A 20,622-nucleotide genomic window follows, 5' to 3' on the forward strand; every position below is an offset into this window, starting at 1 on the left:
CTATTCCGCTCTGCATACTTTTTTCCATTGACAAGAGTAAGCTCCGTATGTCCGCGCCAGCGTGTTTGCTCTCCGTTGCTGGCAGTCTCCCACTCTGCATCACCGGCGTCGTGGGATTTCGAGCTTTTCTGTTCAAACAGCAGCTTTGACTGGGTCTTGACACCCCTTCCTATTTTGCCTGGTGGGTGGGCGAGTAGGGCCACCCGCGTAGCCCCAGTCTCAACTTCAACCGTTGAAAGGATACATCAGCTCGGCGGGAGGCGATCAGCGCCAAACCACAGGCCCCACCGGTATACACCACAGTCCTGTGATTAGCACTTGCCAGCCAGGCTCGGGGGGGAGGGGGCAGATCTTTTCCATCCTTGTTGTTATGTGCCACTTCACTCAAGCCCCGTGCTCTCTTCTCCATCAGTCGGTTCCACCAGACCACCACCACACACCTCAGATTATCCGCACCGTCACGCTGTCACACCCCGGAGGCGCTCCTTATATCTACAGGCCGCAGCCCACAGTATGCAGTGGCAGGGAAGTGTTCCTCCACTCTTCCTCACACTCCCCCGGGCAACCAGGTGTCTCTCGTCACCGGACTCGCTGTGGGTCCAATCGAGCCAGGCCTGTGCGGTCCACTCTGTGCACACCACTCAGAGATCGTGTGTCAGTAGGTGGGGGCCTTGCTCCTTTATTTCCCAAGGTGGGACAGTGGGGGTGAGCGAGCAGTGCCTCCAACTTCACACCTGCTGCACACGCCAATCAAATATTGGGCAGGAGGGCACCCTTGTACAGATAGTGGGGCTCCACAGACCTTGCCTCTTTGCTCCTTCTGCCGCCACCACCACTATCAAGGCCTCTCCTGACCCCTGCCACACCCGCCACCAGGGCCATGTATACCCGGTGCACCCTGCTCCAGGCCAACACTATCACCGGGCCACCAGGTCTTTCATGGGGGGGTTGGTGCCGTTGAGTACCCCTTGTCAAGATGTGTACCTCCCGCCAGTAAAGGCCGCCGCCACCTCAGGTCTGCCACCACCAAAGGTGCACCAAGTTCCACTCTTTATGCTCACTGGGGGCGGTCACCATACGGGCCTCTCTTTCCCCAGCCTGTCCTGCGCCGGGGGATCGTCTTCTTATCTGGAAGTCGTTCTCGAGGGGTCTCGCAGACCGAGACCCTCGCCAGGCGACGTGTCCCTCGTCTCAGCCCCTACACCAAGGCTCGGTCGCTGCACCACATCTGTCGGGTGGGACGGGCGAGGGGGATCGGCACTCACCCCACCGCAGCTCATCTGTCTAGCGCCTCTTCCCGCTTCTACAGGGTTCTGTTGGCAGCAATCGGTCTCAGACTAGGCACCAGAGGCAGCACCACGCGTATTGTGACGCAACACCACTCAGCTGCTCACCACAGTCCGCGGCTTGTCGACCTGAAACCGCACCTGCCTCCCGCCGCGTTAGCTGCGAGCCCGCACCTCCATTGTAAACCGGTACTTCTCCCTGGGGCAGCTCTGACAACTGGGCAGCCTTCTTTTAAGGCAAATTGCAAACCGGTGATGCAGGATATTTGGAGGATATTGTCACGACGAGATGGAGCTCGGGGCTCAAGAGGCCATCTTGGACGCGAGCGAGCTCCGCCCCCCAAGAGTCCCATTATTACAAGCCTGTTAAAGTGTTTATTAGCACATTATGAAAAAAGAGAGAGGTGTGATACCTTATGTGGCAACAGGACTATCTCTTAGTGTATCACTCAGACAGCATGAGTGAACACTAGGGTGAATTTCTTGTTAGGGTATTGGAGAAACTGTGTTTTGTATATATATGCATATTTGTATGTTTTTATGTATGTCCATGTATATATTGTTGTATGTTTTTTTATCAATTTATTTTCAAACTGATTGGCGGGCCAGGGACTGGTCCAATGGCATGTGTGTGAAATTAAATCATCTGTAATTTTTGATTAAAATTCAATAATAACGTTAGGGTAATTAATTGTGCCCTAGTCAAAAATACATTTGAGATTCATCCCTCAATACTTTCTTGTTCTTCATGTATTTGATGTTTTTTTCCTAGGTGTAGGAGGGTCATTTGCGCATACCCCTGTTTGCTTCTTTTAGAGGAAATTCCAGCATGCAAAGTTGCTGATATTATTCATCTTCAATAGTGAAGAGATCTAGCCAGTTATTTCTAATTGATAGATTGTGCTCTGCACCACCTAGGTTGGAGATACTACTTGAAGTCTGAAAGACAATGTCCAATCAAAAAATCTGCTACAGCATTCAGGGGCCCTGCCACGTGACCAAGAAGATATGCTGCTGTTCCAGCCACCTCCCGAGGCATAGAACATCTTGCCAAAGAATCCGGGACACCACTCTGTCCTACCTGTTTTAGTATCACATGGCAGACATGCTCTCCTGGAGACATGCACCAGCATCACTAACAGGAAGGCTTGAAGTGCAAGATAATTCACACGAAACTCCAGAAGGTTTATATGGAGCAGGAATGTTTTTCCGAAACCGGCTATGGTATGTGAGGAAGGCATGGTGGAAAAAAATGTTTATAGTATAACCCCATTAAATAAATTGCAGGACCCACCTACCTAACACAATAGTTTTTCAGCCCAGGTGGACATGCTGAAGCATGAAACCAGGCAAAAGTTACCGAGGGTAACCTAAAACAGCTTGGTAGCCATTGCAGCAGAAAATCCAGAATGGTAAGGTGGTATTCCCAGCTGGCTTGCAACATTTCTGCAGGTGCTCTGCCGAAAGCCTTGAAAGTGCAGGGTCAGCTTCTAAACAACAGGATGGGAGGGCTGGAGTTACCTGTAAGCCAGCCGTTCCCTAGAATAGACTCTGAATTTTCAGCAATGATGGGTAAACTGTTTAACTGGAATCAGAAATCTCAGGGAGTTTGCTGTAGAGTGACTGTCCTTGAGTGATTCTAGTGTGAAACAAGCCTTTTCTATGAGTAGCCTGGAACTATTGAAGAGCAATTCTATTATAGACACTTCTACATAACCAGAAAACCTGGTTGCCATCTGAGCACATCACTGCTGCTAATATGTCTGAGAATGCAGTCAGTAGTATCTAGGCTGCCTCTTAGAATGTACTTTGCCATTTCCTAGCCGACATACATTATTTATGCCAACGAGGTTTCAACTTCCTCTAGGGCAGCCAGCAAGATGTTGCTCGCCATGTCCCAGATGACTACCTGCCCAAAAAGCAAACAATGTTGATAGACCTAAGAGCTCGGCTAATCAATGAAAACACCTCTTTCCAAAAGCATCAATTCTGTTTTCATTCTCTATAAGTGTGATTGGCCAGAAAGGAGTTAGGATTGGCCCTACATATTGAGGCATGAACAATGAAGCCCTCCAATGTTGGGTGCTTTGTTAAAAGTCCAGACCACCGGAAGTCACTTGATATTGTCAAGCCATAGGTCAACTGACTGGCGGACATGAACATGGCCTGGCCCATGTAGTCACAAGGGCTTTATCAAATGGCAGTTACGGCTCAGATGAAAAAGACCTTGTTGAAGAATCTCAGTCAATGCATTTCTTGTTGGTGGGCAACTGCAGCTCTAGTATTTCAGCTGCCCCTTGAACCACCACTCCATAGAAGCACTTTACTCCATCAGTGAACCAGGTGATGAGTATAGCTCTGTTGAGATGTATTTAACCCACTGCCATTTTTTACAGAACATCATCATTATAGTGAGGAGGGTTCAATCTGTCCCCTTCATCATCATCTGTGTCTTGCCAGATATACGGTGCCTCCTGCATGGATTCAAAGCCAGAAAGGGATTGGAATTTCTGTCAATAAAGGAGCAATGGAAGAGGTCTTAGATTAGATCCAGGCTGTATGAGAATGAGTGGAGCCTGTGTTAATTTATAACACAACATCTATTTGGATATGGCTGGCTAAGGCTTGAAGTCCAGGTATAGCTTTGACACTGGGTCTTCTAGTGGGGCAGATGTTGTCAGGGGTTGATATGCCAGTCAGTGGCAGTCTGACTGGCTACCCCTGAGGTTCCTAGGGCTCAGATGCATGCCAGGATTGCAGCAAAAATCTTCAGGGTGGCCTCCATGAAAGTGCTATCTGCTGCCTGGGAAACTTAGAGCATGCTGGGTCCAACTAGGGACTCAGTTTGACTTCATGGGAATTCAAAGGGATGCGATTATTACCTTAAAGCCCTTCAGCTTTCTTGCTAGAATTGTTGCAGAAGCAGCTTTGTGAATGGGTAGGGACAGGACCTGGTACAGAAGCAAGACCCATGCTTTGATCATGCTCTCTTCTCGTGTTCAGCAATGCACTGTTTCACCTCCCAGTCTTACATTACCTTCAGGTTCATGAGGACCCACTTGTTGCACAACCTCTGCACAAATAGGTTTACAATTTTTTTTAAATGTGGGAGGCATGAGGGGGAGCAGGAGGAAAATGGGGAATTGTACTCCAAAATGGGTGGAGTTAACAGAAACTGAATGGGGTGTTAAGGTAGGTAAATGCTAATACTGAACACACACCCACAAAAGAGTAGGCACTATTGAGTTAGCCAAGCACCACAAATGGCCAGCCCTTGGCACTACAACACACTTCTGTAGAAATTGTTGGTGGCAGTGAATCATTTAATCATCAAATACTGTATCATTAATCCATAGGGATTAATAATACATTATTTAAATTAATTTTGCCTTTAAATTATATGGGTTCTAGTTATACAAAATGAAGGATAATTAAGAATAATGTTTGTATAATTTAATTGTTTTAATTTATGAATATACTCTATTTAAAAAGTACTTAAAAAAAATATGAAAAGCATATACATTAATTATATACATCACTTCCAAATAGGATTACTACAACTTAAGCCTTCCTCGAAACCAACAAATCCCTCGATTCCTCACAGTCCGGCTTCCGAGCAAAACACAGCACTGAGACCGCACTCATCGCAGCAACAGACGACATTCGAACCCTACTGGACAATGGAGACACAGTCGCCCTCATCCTCCTTGACCTCTCCGCAGCCTTCGACACAGTCTGTCATAACACCCTCCTACAACGCCTCAAAAACATTGGAATCCAAGGAAAAGCATTGGATTGGCTCAGCTCGTTCCTTTCCGGAAGAACTCAGAGAGTCCGCCTTCCACCATTCAAGTCAGAAGCCACTGAAGTCATGTGCGGCGTGCCACAAGGATCTTCACTCAGCCCCACTCTCTTCAACGTATACATGAGCCCCCTCGCCACCATCGCACGCCAACACAACCTCAACATCATCTCCTACGCTGATGACACTCAACTGATCCTCTCACTCACCAACGACCCGGCTTCAGCCAGACTCATACTAGACATCCCGAGTAAAGACCACATTTCTAGCCACCTGAAAAACCTCCACTGGCTCCCCGTCAATAAAAGAATAACATTCCGCCTCTTAACCCACGCATACAAAGCACTTTACGAACTCGGACCCGAATGCCTCAACACACGACTCTCCTTCTACACCCCCACTCGCCAGCTACGCTCCTCCAACCAAGCCCTTGCTGCCGTACCCCGCATCAACAAAACCACCATGGGAGGTAGATCCTTCTCCTACCTGGCAGCTAAAACCTGGAACTCACTCCCCATTCACCTTCGCCTCACTCAGAACCACCTATCATTCAGAAAGCAACTTAAAACTTGGATATTCGACAAGTAACTCCCCACCCTTCCTCAAGCGCCTTGAGACCCTCTGGGTATGTAGTGCGCTATATAAATTTTTTGACTTGACTTGACTTGACTAAGCAGTAATACAAAATGTCAATGACGGTGAGTGGTGTTATGTTCAAATTAATGTTTTAGTATTAATATTTGTAAATCAAATTAGTATATTTAACCTATTTTATAATTGAATTACAATTTAGTTTAAGGAGATAATGTGTTGTATATTTTTATTTGTTTTAATATTAATTAATTTAAACAGTTTTACCTATATATTATACATTAATATTTGTTTTTTTTAATACTTTATTAAATGTCCCTATATTTACGCAAGAATAGATTGATACCCCACGGGTGGATGTCTCCACTAACAGATGGGAAGCAAATAATAGTCACTTTACACTCATAAATCAAGTTTTAGGATTTTCAACCCCATCATTCGAGGGGGCGTAGACATATGTCAACATCTATGTGTAAATCTTCACTTGGATAGTAGTCATTAATAGTTTAACTGAGAAACTGTCTGACACAGCATTTAATTAAATGAGTCCAAGATTCAGGTAGTGAGCGGCCCTAAATGCATTATGAAGTAAAGACACAGGTAATCTGAATTTATAGTGAGACAAATAACAAATATATTGGGCCAATTCACAAAGGTAAGCTTAGGCTTAAGCATAGGTTTACCACTTTTTGTTATTTACAAAAGTAAATTACTAATAGTAACTTTACTACTAGTAATTTTATTAGTCATACCTTTATTATTAGTAACTTTAAAGTACAGTACTTAAACGTAAGTCCATTTATGCTACTTTGTATTTACAAATTTAAGTTAATGCTAGTAACTTTACTACTATTAAACTTACTAGTAGTAGCTTTACTATTAGTAACTTTATTTCCAGTAAGTTTGCTAGTAGTAAAGTTACTAGTAGTAAGTTACCTTTGTGAATACCAAAAAGCAGTACATTTTAGTCTCAGTTTATTTTTGTGAATCAGGCCCATTGTTTTTACATTGCTTATAGAAACTCCTTCAGTGTATTGGTGGAAGCATTTAAATATACTCATGTTTGAAGGCTGGAAGATTTTTGTTTTGAAGATTTAAAGGATTCTCTTATACATACTTGTATACCTATTTTGCTGGTTTGCATTTGGAGTTTTACTGAGCCATTTTACATTACTATCCTTGGGACTTATTCACAAAGGTAAAATAGCACTTTTTGTGTAAGTTTACTATTTTTTTGCTAATCACAGGTTACTAGTGTAGGTTTTACATGTATTATGTTTACAAATGCAAAGACTCAAATTTTTTCATGTGCAGAGTTCTCTACCGTTGTAAAGATACTACACTTAAAACTACACTGGTAGTTTGTGAACGGCAAATAAATACTAAACTTGCACCAAAAGAGCAAGCTTACCTTTATGAATAAGGCCCTTCAATGGTGTTTTCAAAGCTGTACTGACCAACAGTAGACTGCAACGTAAAACTTGCATTTGCTAAAACAATTACTACTTCATCCTCAACAGTACTTTACATTGCATGGTGTCTTTGTGCAAAAATACCTGAATCCTGTCCCTGTTATGGTAAGGTGGGTGCCACCTCCTGTGCCTCCTCTTCTTGGCATCAGATCAATAATTGTTGGTGTCAAAGAAACTCTGTAGATATATGGAATCTGATATGTGATGGAGTCTCCTCCATTGACGACACGAACACTGCAGTTCTCTGAATCACCAGCCCCTGTAAAAATATGTGCAACAGAGATCTGAACTTGATATTCAAATACTCCATGAACCGTCCAATCATCCAAAATGTGATAAGAACTTAGTCAAATATTACACACTAACCAATGTTGTGTTTTTCTAAAGCAGTGTCACAAAGAACAGCAAACTTTTAATTAAAGGCATCACGGCCCAGAAATATATTCTTGCATTATAAGTGTCTTGAGCACTTGGTGAGGAGGGATGTCAGCAGGTAAATATTTTCATTAAGGGAGTGTGATTTACCCTGCCGCCTGCCAAATACTACATAATCCCTGGTATTTACCCAGTGTCTGGCACAATAGTGCATAATCCATGTTGTTTAGCCTGACACAGGCTGAATAGTAGAGCTGATGTACAATTTGACCAGCGACTGGATACTTAATGTGAAAGAGGTCCTTATTTATCCGAGTATGAAGAATAAAGGGATTCCAGACAATAGTAGCGTGGTGGCCATCTTAAAATGGGGATGCAGCATGTGGGAAGCATTTGAAAAAAGGTGCATTTACAAATGTACAATAGTTTGAACAAAGGCAAGTGCATGAATTAATTTAGGCTGATTACAGAAGAAAAAACTGTAATTATATTTTGAGTAAAAACATTCATGTTATTTAATATTCAAATAATAACTATAGGAATAAAACTTCTGTTTCAGAATATGCGACACAGATATTTTATGTTGAAGTCTAGAAGTATTTGCCTGTCTGAAAAGAATAATGAGAGTGTTTTTAAGACATGTTACATAAATGTGTTATTCACTCATGAGAATACATTGTGTTTTTTAAATGTTCAGGATCCTCCTTTTGATTCTTTTTGAGGGCTGGGCACTTTTTGAGGTTCTTATAGAAGGCCTTATGTTAGGTATGCAATTCTTTATAAGTAGGATTGTACTTGCTTAGTGTTTTAGACCTGGTAATACAGCAGCAGTAGGCAAGCAGCAGCAAACAGAGAAGGAAAAGAGATAGGTCGATCTGGGCCCCAGAGGAAGGAACGCATACAGTAGGCAATTGGTGCTTGGGGCACAGTGCTTTCCGATAACTTGCAGGAGGTAAATTGAGCAAGATACAGTAATGGGGCTTCTGTGGAATGGTAAAGTGAAAGAAGGAGACAGGTAAGTAATGTATCTGAGTAACTCACAAGCGGATGTCACTCAGCTGACAGTGAATAAACCCAGAGAAGATTTCAGGCATAAATGATAATTGGTTCCATGTTATGAGTGACCCCGTCAGCCACAGTGACATTTTAGTCACCTGTACAATCTATTTTCTGAGTAATAGGTTTGATTTTTAAGATGCCAAGCAGTGTTTAAAGTTGGCAAAGCCCTGTACCTACTGAACCTTCATTTCTGGCCTTGACAGTTTTGTCTCAAAAAAAGAAAATAACAAAATAACTCAAATGTGTGACAGAGTTGGAGGCATTACTTGACTAAAGTCACCGGGAAGGGAGCTTAGGAAGGAAAGAGTAGAACAATAAGAGGAAGGTGATGACAAGTAGATTAAGGGCCAGGAATTTGGCTACCAGGAGGGCTGGGATGACCAGAACGACAAGGACCATAACAAGAAGAACCACCATGCCCAGAGAGACCTAATCTACACGGATTTGAGGTTTCAATGCCAGAGGGGACGAGTAACAAATAGCCTATGAAGAACAGTACATGATAAAGCAGGTTTAGTGGTACCAGGATGAGGGTTAGAAGGATTAGGAGGGCAAGGAGGCTATGGAGCAGGGGGCTCTGGACCCAGTGGACAAGGGCACAAAGTAACACAAGGAGCAGGGTAGAAGGAACAGAAGGCTCAGGACCATAACAATAAGGAGAAGTAGGAGTGCTCCAGCACACCTACCAGAACTAGAGGGATGAGGACGACCAGGACCAGGAGTAGCAGACCCAAGGAGAAATAGACGAATGAGGATCATTAGCAGCAGATCAATGGAAAGAAGTTCCAAAGACAGGAGGGCCAAGACCATAGAAATCAGATCGTGGAGGAACAAGGGGACCGATGCGAATGGACAAGGATTGGAAAGGCCATGACCAGAAAGGACCAGAGGTATCAGAAACTGGTGACCCTTGCTTAGAATGACCAGGTGGGATTTAAAGGAACAGGAAGTCCAAGCCCAGTGGGACCAGGAGCTGAGGTCTACGAGGGTCAGACTCAGGGGGGTCTTAAACCAGGGCAACAAGGACTACATAAACCAGTATGACCTGGCCCTGGAAGGCAATGGCCAATAGTACCAGGATACCAATATAATCAGGAAAGGGGCTAGGAAGACCAGAGCGACCATTACCAGGGCACCCAGAAGACCAGAAGGAGGTGAACTCAAAGGGTCAGGGCCAGGAGGACAGCAAAGGGCTAAGAGGGCCAAAAGGATCATGACCTATAGGGCCAGGGCTTGCCTTACCAAGTGGGGCACTGTAATAATTACAGGTAGGAAGAACAGGGTGTGGAGGATATGATGTAAAAAGGGCAACCGGAACCTGTGAGAACTAGGTGGACTAGGCAGTGGTGGCCAGGAGGATCGGACAGAAATGACCAGGCTCAGGAGGGCCTGAACAAGAAAACCCTGTATCAAGAGGACCAGTTTCAATTGTTGCAGTACCAGTACACCGAAGAGGCCATGGAACAGATTCAGGAGGACCAGAACAACTCAAAACAAGAGTACAATTACTATGCGGCCAAGACAAAGGCAGATGGACCAGAACCAGTGGTACCAAGGCTATGAGGTTCAAGGTGAGGAGAATAAGGTGACCAGGGCCAAGAGGACAAGATTGGAACATAGCCAGATGGACCAAGGCCGAGGGAACAAAGAAGGGCTTGAAGGAAAAAAGAAAGGTTTATTGTAACAAGCCAAATAGGATAAGAAGGACCAGGGCAACTAGAATCAAGACTAGAATAGCTATTGGACCAGGTGCCAGAGAACATGGCCTTGGAGAAATCAAGTTATAAGGACTAGGACCAAGAGGATTAGTGCACACATTATCTTGAGAATAACAAGGATTATGAACAATAAAAATAGCACAACCATGGCCAGGAAAGCCAGAGATGTGAGACCAGGGTCACAGACAATCACAGCCAGAAGGAAAGTTGTAAGGAAACAAAGGACTAGGGGAATATTGTAACTTGTCTTCGTTACTATGGATCCTTAATAAACCTTCATCCCTAAACCATATCACTTGGCTCCACGCCATCTTTCATTTATTTTAACACTGGCGACATGCAGAAAAGACCCAAGCATGAAGGGAAGTCTAATGCGGGAACAGAGAGATTAAGAGAAACTTAGAAGTAACTAAAGGAAAAGCACAAGAAACTAGGAAGATTACAAGGAATAGAGATTGAAGCGTGTATGGAAGTGTGCCTGATAGCACCACCACCGTCTATTTACACCAGACAGCCTGCAGTCCAGGGCAATTGTACAGGCTAGCATAAAATGTGCAGCAGACATGGAGGGCTGCCTATTGTACACTGATGAGACACGCTGGTGAGGAGTGAACCAGTGAGGCACTGTGTAATTGGCCTGCATGGAGCATGAAGACTGTATTAAAGTTTAATGCCTGGGGAGAGGAGTTGGCCTAATGGCAAGGGCGGTTGACCTCTAATTTGGGGAACCGGATTTGAGTCTTGGCAATGACGCTGAACATCCTGTGATTCTGGGCCAATCCCTTAATGTCCCCTGCCTAACAAAAATGAATGTGTCCTCATGTAACGCAACTGGTGCTATGTAAAGCGCTCTGATACCCGATGCCGGGTCAAGCATGCACTATATAAAACTCTGTATATATATATATTTTTTTAAGTTCACCTCTATTGACATGGTGAGGGGGCGAGTACTTGGATGTCATTTCACCTACCACTCCCTCTTGAGAGTGTTGTTTCCTTGGAATGTGTGACAGACTGGCTAGAAGATCCAGCATGCTTTAGAAATACTAATTGTGGTGAGTTGCCTGTTTCGTCTGTTGTGGCTCGAGCAGTCTGGGCTCACCCAGAGGCGGTGTGAGCCGGAGTGGTAATGAGCAGAAGGAACCAGCACTCTGAGTAAGAGCGTCTTTGGAAATGCTTGTTGCTGTGGAGCCTCGAGCAAAAGGCAGCAGGAGTCGTTCTCCTGCATTCTTTGTCTTTCTTGATTACTACGACGCAGTGATGTGATGCGCATAGCTAAATCTGGATGTGTGTCACTGGGAAGGAAGCTAGAAGCTAGAACGCAGATTGTTGGTGTGGGGGACACTGGAAAGATAGTGAGTAGATTGTGGCATTTTGAAGGCTTGATGTCCTTGTCGGACAGATGTGGTGATTGACCTCTGAGTGTGTGCGCCGTATGTTCATGAAAGAGATGTAACCCGGAAACGCAGCTCCTCAGGGAAGGTGGCATGCGTACAAAGGGAGCCATATCTTTCAATGCAGAGTTGATGGCGTGTGTGTTCTGGGAGAATATCAGCAAAAGGAGGATTGACACCATAGCTGATGTGTACAGATCTTGGTATGATTTTCAAAGGCATGCAGTGAGCAGTAGAATTGAACCCAGCAGTGTACCACAGTTGAAAAGTGGGGTGCTTCTTTAATTATTGACATCCTTGGATTTGCTGACAATGTATTTGTGATATGCAATACTAAAGTCTTATTTGCTCTTGGGCCAAGACAACAAAAGCAAGATTTGGAACAGGAAGAGGACCAGCACCAGAATGTATAGATTGACCTGGAGAAGAAGGAAGAAGAACAGGAGCAGAAGGACACCTATGTGATTTTACACAATATGTATTATGATATTCCTTTTGTGAACAGAACTCATTTATGCTTCTTTTGCTGTCAATTCCCAGAAACCCCTAACTTTTTCAGCACACGTATAGGATGATAAGTATATGCTGAAAAATCAGAGAATGCAAAGTAAATAAAAAGTCAGGACTGTTACAATCTGACCTCTGAGTGATGACAGTAGATGTCTATGCTGTCACAGTAGTCTGAGGGGGCATCTGAGGCCAGAGGGACTGAAACTTGACAGATGGGTCTAAAGGCAGATGAGTGAAAAGTAGTGCAGTCTGTGAAAATTGCAGAAAGGGTTTGGGAAACTCAGATTGATGAAGTCAGCAAAAAGTAAGAATGCCTAACAAAGGGGGAGTTATTAAAGGGCTATGGAAATCAGCAAAGGGGAACTCAGGATCATATGAAGTCTCAGATGAGTAGCAGAGGGGATAAGGGAGGTTCCATATATATCTTCCTGATGGCCAAAGAGGGATTCTGAGTAACAAAGGGCTATTACTGCCAGCAGTGATAACACTGGGAAATAAGGCTAGCAAGGATAGGACTGTAAGGGCTAGATTTGGCATGGTGGAGATACACACGTGGCAGAAGTTTGGAAGGACAGCAAAGAGACAATGAGTGTCACAACCATTAGAGGAGTCTGTGTGACTTGGAGTGAATTGACTGAGCTCCCGAAGTTGGAGGGTGGACATGCAGACACTGAGGAGAGGGAGGATCAAGAGAAGGCTTACCACAAAAATTCTATGAGGTCATTGTTAGCAGTGGACTGCTGCTTAGTTCTTCCTGAGTGATAACGCAGGACAGATATTAGGAGTGAGGGATCAGTCTGAGTTATCTCTTGTTAAAGATGACAAAGCTTCTAAGCATGGCTGCCCTTTTGCCTTTGCATGAATGGTGATGGCTGTCTGGTGCTCAGATCTCATGCTTTAATGTGTCCTGGTTTTGGATACTTCTGCTTAGAGCCAGCATTAGTGCAACTGCTATGAGAGCCATAACCTCGCCAAAAGTCTGTTTCAGTTACTTCCAGAAAATGACATTTGAAAAAGAATCACCCTAATCAGTTCTGAGACCTCAGTAGTGGATCCACATCCCCTGTTTGAAAAATGAGTATAAAAGTGGAACCATGAAATGACTGATCCATAGCTCATATGAATGCAGATAACAAAATGTCTCTGTTTATTCAGTATCCTATTTAGTACAATGTTTGCAATAAAGTCAATGTGCAAAATACTTCTGTTAGTTTCTTTTCTTCGTGTCTTTAATACCTATTATGACTCTCTCTGATTTACTGGGAATATTCATTCGTATTCCACATGCTTTCATGCTTTGCTCGTGGCTCAATGGAATACTTCCTCTAGTCGCCCGGTATAGTAGGGATAGTCGGAGAATGGATTTTATATTGTCCACCCTATTTAGGGGAAAAGCTGGCTGTAAAGGACCATCAAAAAATAATGACCCACAAAACCCTCGGAGAAACCTCCCAGGATGAGGGCCCCATTATTATTTTTTTTCGAAAACAAATTTTCACTTTTGAATAGTTTGCCACTCCCAATAATATCCGATGTCTGTAAAACTTTTCTTCCATAGGCAGGAACCGTCATGACAGCAGTTCTGGTAGGGAGTTTTCCACACAGCCAGCAGACAACTCTAAATTTGGCAGGATTAGGTTCCTAAGGATGGCAGACAGACTGTCCTCCACCATTCAAAAGGGATAAACTCCATCGTCCAAACTCTAAATCCGGTCCATAGTTTTTCTTCATTCTGTCATGATATGTAATGAAGGTTCTCAGTTATACTGTGCTAGTGACTTTATTAGGGGCCCTATGCAATTGTTTCTATTTTGACAAGCTCACCCTACATTTCAGATGGCATGGTAGCACTGGAATACAACAGTTCCAGTTCTGGCCTTTACTTTTACAAATCATTGTTTTCAAGTGTTTTAGTGTGATTTGCTTAATTGAACCGAACCAGAATTAATCATTCCAAAGCCAATAATTTGCTGCAGAATAAGAGGTATTTTAAAAACATGGAATCTTTTGGTAATGCTATAACTGGTCCTGATACATTTCGTGGTTTTGAGAATAAATAGCTGTAGAAAAGTAAATAGTTTATATTAGTCTCGTGAAAGTTCTAATTAACTTTATCATTAACTACATCGGCGGGTAAACCTAAGAATAAGGAGCATGAAACAGCTCAAAAAGTGCCTCCCAAGTCACTGTGTCTTGGAACCTGGTGTAATGGAGGAACATTTTGTGGCATGTCTTCAAAAATAACTTGGAAACATTCAAACATTTAGGAATTTAAGGCATAATGGTAGGGGTTGGTGTAACTTGCATAATTTTCTGTAGTGTAGTCATACATAATTACAGCAACATTATGTGGAATTCTGCAAGGAGCATAATCTAGGATGTAGCGCTATTTTCACAGTGCAAAATGCACCCTGGCATCTAAATGGCCCAGAGGAAGCATTTTGCAATAGTTTCTAAATGTTCCTGAACAGGACAGCAGCAGACACAAGCCACACACATTGCTTTGTTCTTTGGATTTAGTTGGATTTTACCTCAATTTACTCTTAATTTATGCAAAGAGGCATAATTGCATACTTTTCTGTACAAGAGTAATGCTGAATTACCAAATGACTCAGATGACTCCATCATAAATACAATTTTGACCAGGACTACCTACAAGTTAGTTCTTGCATCTAAGCCAGCTTTAGCACTAAGAGCCTCACAAAATCACAGGGTCTGTGACGACAAAAGTGCTTATCATTATTACACAACCCCTTTTACGAGCTGGAATTTTTTTTTTAGACTTTTGTAATTGTTTCTAAACTGCAGGTAGGGTGGGTCATGGAAGAGACCCCCTCCCCCTTTCAAATTCGGAAAGCAATTTATTAGTAAGGTGTAGAATACTGCACTTGTAGTAATCTGTTCTATAGGCTGATGTTAGAATAGTAATGTGTCATAATAGAACCATAAGCATGTCATTTGTGTTAGTAACAAAGGAATCTTAAGTATGTCATTTAATTCTGTATGTAGTTTTGAAAGAGTTTATTATCAGTTGCTGTCCAGATCTCCTACTTGGTGGATGGGATCCTCTAATGAATAAATACTTCAAGAACCTACATGTGAATAACTATTTATTTATATGGATTTCTTCATTAGGGTATTAGTTTATGACTGTAATTGCTGTCATAAACCATTGATGAGCTTACGACCCCCAAGTTGTGGTGGTAAATACTTTGCAAAGATGAAAGGGCCCCTTAGATTTTTCCCTTTGGGATTCATGTTGGTAGTCTCAAGAAGGAGAAGATTTGCAAAACAGACAATGTTACTTGCCTTTAAGTTTTTTATTTTGGAATGCCGTCAGAAGGGATGAGGCAGCTGTGCTAGGGTTCAAACTGGTGAACTTCACAAACAGCTCAGCAGCAAATGTGTAACTCACTGAGTTAGCTTACCATTAATAGGTAAGAGCACGGAAAGATACTAACAAAAACATGCTAACTATCTCAGGGCAAACAAATGCACACACCGCTTTCTGTGTTTTTATTACTGTGTGTTAGTAACTGTGGAAAATATTTTGTATTCACAGCCATCTCCTTTATGAGACTGCAGCATCTCAAAAGCTGGGCAACTAGAGCCACGTTTTAAATGGGGCATAAAGCGCAGGTCTTGCGATAGTAGTTGTGCCCTACTGGCTTTCAGCAATGTTGCAAATTACGGGGCATATTATCAAGCAAGGCGTTAAAGTTATTGCAGTTTTAGCGGCAGAAAACTGCTGCTAAAGCGGCGATAATGGGCTTGATAATATGCCCTGGAGAATTCCAATAGACGCCCATGTTCACAAAGTGTTTCTATTGGAATTTACAAGGCCATATTTTCAAGCCCATTATCACCGCTTTAGCAGCAGTTTTCTGCCGCTAAAACTGTGATAATTTTTAACGCCCTGCTTGATAATATGCCCCTACGTTTTTTTCAACATAGTTCACTAGGAAGTCCAGAACAGATCTTTCAAGATGTAAACGTTCCAAAGGTTGCTAATGAGACCTCTGTGAATACGTGGCGTAACACAGGGGGCATTTTGTCATGGTTTATGGATACAAAATATTTAATGCATTTCAGCTGGTCTTGAGAAATGTATGAAAACAATCTCAGATACTGGAAGCTGCCAACTACCAAACTCTATCTCATAGACTTTGAGCAGGTAACGATCTTGAATTGCTATGGCACAGTCCTTAGGTTCAAGCGAACGGTGGAAAGTCTACGAAAACAAAATACCAAGCCATAGCACATACTGCACAGTGGATGTGCTCTTATTATTTGCCTATTCTCCAATAATGCAAGTCATACTTCAGCAGGTTTTCCCGAGCATCTGAATTGAATTCCTTTTAAGGTGCAGTGCACCGCAGGAATTTAGGAGCAGTCTCTTTTAGGAGGCCATAACAAAGGCACAGGGTGAGTCCATGTACTTTGCAGTGTTCATTGAATAACACATTTTTGTTTCTTATTATTATAGCACAAGGGCTAGCGTTTTTACCATAAATGTACAACTCGTGGTTGTTTTTGTAAAGATCTCTAGCTAGTGTGTGTGTTTCCCATTGTTGTTTTCAATTTCCTTGACAGACTGTTACCCAAGTAGGAGAGAGAAAAACACAAAAATGGAATAGAAAGAGGAAGAGAAAGATGAAAATTAGTAACAAAGGAAGAAAGCGGGAATGAAAAAGAACTTGCCAGAGTCATATAATTGGACAGGGATTGTCTGATAGTGGATGAAAGAGGCATGAGGTGGAATCAAGACTACACTGACTTGGTAATCTGCATCCCAAAAAAAATTAGCACTGGGCTAAGCTTTTCAGCACAAATTTGAGCCAAACACGTATAGTTTTACAAATTAAGCACTGGGTGGTGGAGATGGCTTTTGTGCATTGCTTAGACATTTGTGGCAGAAAAGAGCAGGGGGGAATTGATTCTCATCATGGAAAGATCATTCTTGTACTAACTGATCTCAGTTCTCAGTAGGCCTTCATGAGATGGTGTTGGCATTCCTTTAAGGTGGAGTGATTGCCCTAGCTGGCAGTTGGTGTAGTTAAAAGGGGAGGAGGAAGTCCTAAACTTTCGAATTTTCCCATGCCTTAATGTAGTTCAGTAAACAGAGTAACCTGGGCGGAGATCGTGGAGTTCTGCTAAGTGGAACTCCGCGAAGTGACAAAAAAACTGCTCGGAGTTCCGCGACAGGCAGAGTGCATTAGGGTCGTACCATTCGCTGTGATTTTGAGTGCCGGGTATTTGTTCTGGCCTGTAAAATCAGCGCAAACGGCACCACGAGCAGGGCAAGTGGGTGTATCTTCCTTTCTGCTGCTCGAGTAGACTTTCTATTTGAGCGGCAGCTTTCTCAACACAAACGGGTTTCTCAATGCTAGTGATCATGGCCTACGCGATCACTCCCATTGGGAAATCTGACCGCCTGCATTAAGAAATCTCACCAGGAGGTTGATTTTCCTTGCTCACACTTGCCAACTAGAACTTAGCGAGCGCAAGCAAGGAAACATCGTGCCGGCAGGTGGATTTTTCTCACTCACGCTTGTCAACTTGACACTGACGAGCGCGAGTGAGGAAAAAAACTCTACTCTGCTCCGAAGAACAGAGCAGATTTCACCACCCAGGGTTAATACCACTCTCTCGGGAAGGAGCGGAATTGCATTAAGTTGGAAACTTTTGCAGTGTGTTTCATGATCACCCACCATTGATGTGGGATCTTCCTTTTAAGGATTTTTGCTTTTGCCACTGGCATTTAAGAACTTGCTTGGAACATGGACGAATTTGAGTCTCTCTGATTGCTGTACAAAGACTGCACACCGCCTACCATGGGCACAGAGAAATATTTGTACCACACCTGCCTCAAATCTTTGTGTCATGTCCTTGTTATAGAACTGCAGAAGGGAACTTCCTGACCTAGTCTTCGTCAGCCACGGCCGGTAGTGGGTATAACTGCAGGGCGGTGACGTGGGGAGGGGGAGGGGCAGGGTGGGGGATAGTAATGTATGGATTACAGACTTTAACAGGTAAGTAAACATATAAATAAATAAAACGAATTTCGTTGTGTGCACTGCATCGCATTTGGTGATGCAGTGCTCACAACGAAACGAAAGGTCCTCTGAAGCTAAGAACAGACCTCATATTGAGAGGTGATATAAATGGATAAAGCAGCATGCAACCCCTGCTTCCCTGCCAATGGACATTCTAAGTGTACTGACACTCCTTAGCCGATGTTTAGGATAAAAGGTCAATTTTCTTGTTGTTTTACTGTTGTGCTTATCCCGTTATCTCAATTAGTTGCCTCAATTTTGCTGATAAAATTCGATTTGATCCCTAAATTTTATTCTTACCATTGAAAGTCTTTTCCTCAGTATATAACCGCTTTTACAGCTGAACTTGGCTGGGAGTATTTAACTTCTTTTTTGTCTTTTGTTTGTGTTGATACACATACCACGGAATGCATTTTCTCTCAGGATTGTGTCTTTTTGTGCTTAGCTGTCAATCGTGAACCAAGGTCCCGAAGTTAAAACTGTTTATCTCTGTGGACTGAACTGTCAGACTTACAACAACACAGAGGCTCTCACAGTGTTTATGTGATTGACCATTCAATAGGGCATTCCTTAAGTGGAAGAGGAGATTCACCAGAAGACAGCAACAATATATAAAGATAATATACAACACTACACTGGACACCAGACATGTGACTTTACATCTCTTTTCTTGGTATACTGCATGTTACCCTGGGTTCTAAGTGGCCTTTGCACAAAAGGTTAAAGGTTCGATTTGTATAAATGTAGAACAATCAGAACATCAACACTGTTAACGTTGAGCCCACATTACAATCGCTATGTAAGCGGACAACAGTGCAAATTACATTTATGACATCATGTTATGCTTTGCAGGATTCAAACTGGTTCGGACAAAATTACACCTAGGTCCTTAGAGGAGGTGTGGTATGGGGTAAATATCTGGCATCCTCGTATGTACAAAATACGTATGCATTATTTGTTGTGATTCAGTTAATCAAACCAGAACCTACAATAAAACAATTCAATAACAATACTACGGAATCCCAACATTTCTTCAGTGTGGATCTCTACTTACCATTATTAGGAGGCACTTCACAAAAGAGAGTACTTAAATTTGATAGTGTTTGGTTAATTCTGCACTCTGAGTTGCATATATATACGCGGGAGTTACTGCTATCAAAGCCTGTGCCATCCACTCTCAGGATCTGGCCACCACCAAAGCTACCTGAAAGGGGAGAAAGCAAATGAGTTGTCATGAAAAACTGTGGCTTGCAAAATGGTTTGTAGCTTTCAGTAGCAGAATGATCAGCAATTTGTCATATATTTTAGGAGATTCATTTGGCTTATATTATCCGGCCTTTTTATGTATGCAAATGACACACAATTATTTAAAGAAAATGATACACCTCTCATTTGTATGATTGACTGTGGGGGTTGAGATTTAGATGTGCAACAATTAATTTAAATTAAATGGAGAGCAGGCCAAGATTTTACGACCAGTGAGGCCTTCTCTTTTTTTGGATCTGCCGTTTTGGCTTCTCTCACTAGGTCCAAACCAAGTCCCTGTCGCAAGAGTAAAACAATGACTCAGATCGTTGAATGGAGATCCGAATTATTGCGTAGTCAGTTTTCTTTTTTTCAATTTCTTACTTTATAATGGAACCTCCTCTGTTTTACTATTTAAAGATTTTGCTTTAAACCGTGGACCACTGTGCCTCTTTACTCGCGATTTTGCAATGCGTCCTGGTTAAGGAACCAATCACGTTCAAATCCCTTTGTCTAGTACACAGCGTTGTACATTCCTCCACACCCCTTCATCTTAGTGAATATCTGAATTGGTATATCAAAGGTGTTCATAAAGATATCAGGCAAATTTCTTCTTGAAGTCTCTAGGTTCTATCAGAAGTCTTTAAGATGCCACTCAATCTTGGCTGCAGTTACCATAAAATGGAATTAAATTCCACTTGCTCTGCATCATGAGTCAAGCCTGTGAATTCTTAGGGAGACGCTACAGACTTTGTTTTATCCACGTCTTTCTTAATTAGTCTGATTAGCATGTTCTCTTGGCTTTAGGCTTATGAATGTCATTTTTATCCATTTTTTAGCACTAAGATACCTACCTCAGGTCAATAGTTTCACTTTATGAAACCCTAAACTAACCTAATAGTGGTACAAAACTACATTCTTGGGGCCTCATTTGTGGCGTTTTTTACTGTAGGGCAGCGCAGCAGGCCATGCTGCTGCGCTGCCGTATGGCAAAAGAAAAGGACAGGAATGCTCCGTAGCTCTTATGTACAGGGCATTCCTGCCTTTTTCCCCACCGCGGCGAGCCAATGGGCTACGTTGCGCCAACACAGGCCCCTTTGCACCATGGTGCAAG

At 42.8% G+C, this 20,622-nt stretch overlaps 1 protein-coding gene across 1 annotated transcript in view; it reads right to left on the reverse strand.

The window, feature by feature from the left end:
• The window catches only part of LOC144827999 (fibrocystin-L-like), a 1,093,512-nt gene that overhangs the window by 424,678 nt on the left and 648,212 nt on the right, over window positions 1-20,622 (reverse strand). Inside the window, exons 41-42 of the mRNA XM_078686146.1 lie at window positions 19,318-19,467; window positions 7,236-7,410 (exon numbers count right to left, since the gene is read on the reverse strand). Coding sequence (XP_078542272.1) covers window positions 7,236-7,410; window positions 19,318-19,467 — 325 coding nt within the window. The remainder of the gene's footprint in view (window positions 1-7,235; window positions 7,411-19,317; window positions 19,468-20,622) is intronic.

Source organism: Lissotriton helveticus, chromosome 4_1 (assembly GCF_964261635.1).
Source record: "Lissotriton helveticus chromosome 4_1, aLisHel1.1, whole genome shotgun sequence".
In the NCBI taxonomy this organism is placed as follows: Eukaryota; Metazoa; Chordata; class Amphibia; order Caudata; family Salamandridae; genus Lissotriton; species Lissotriton helveticus.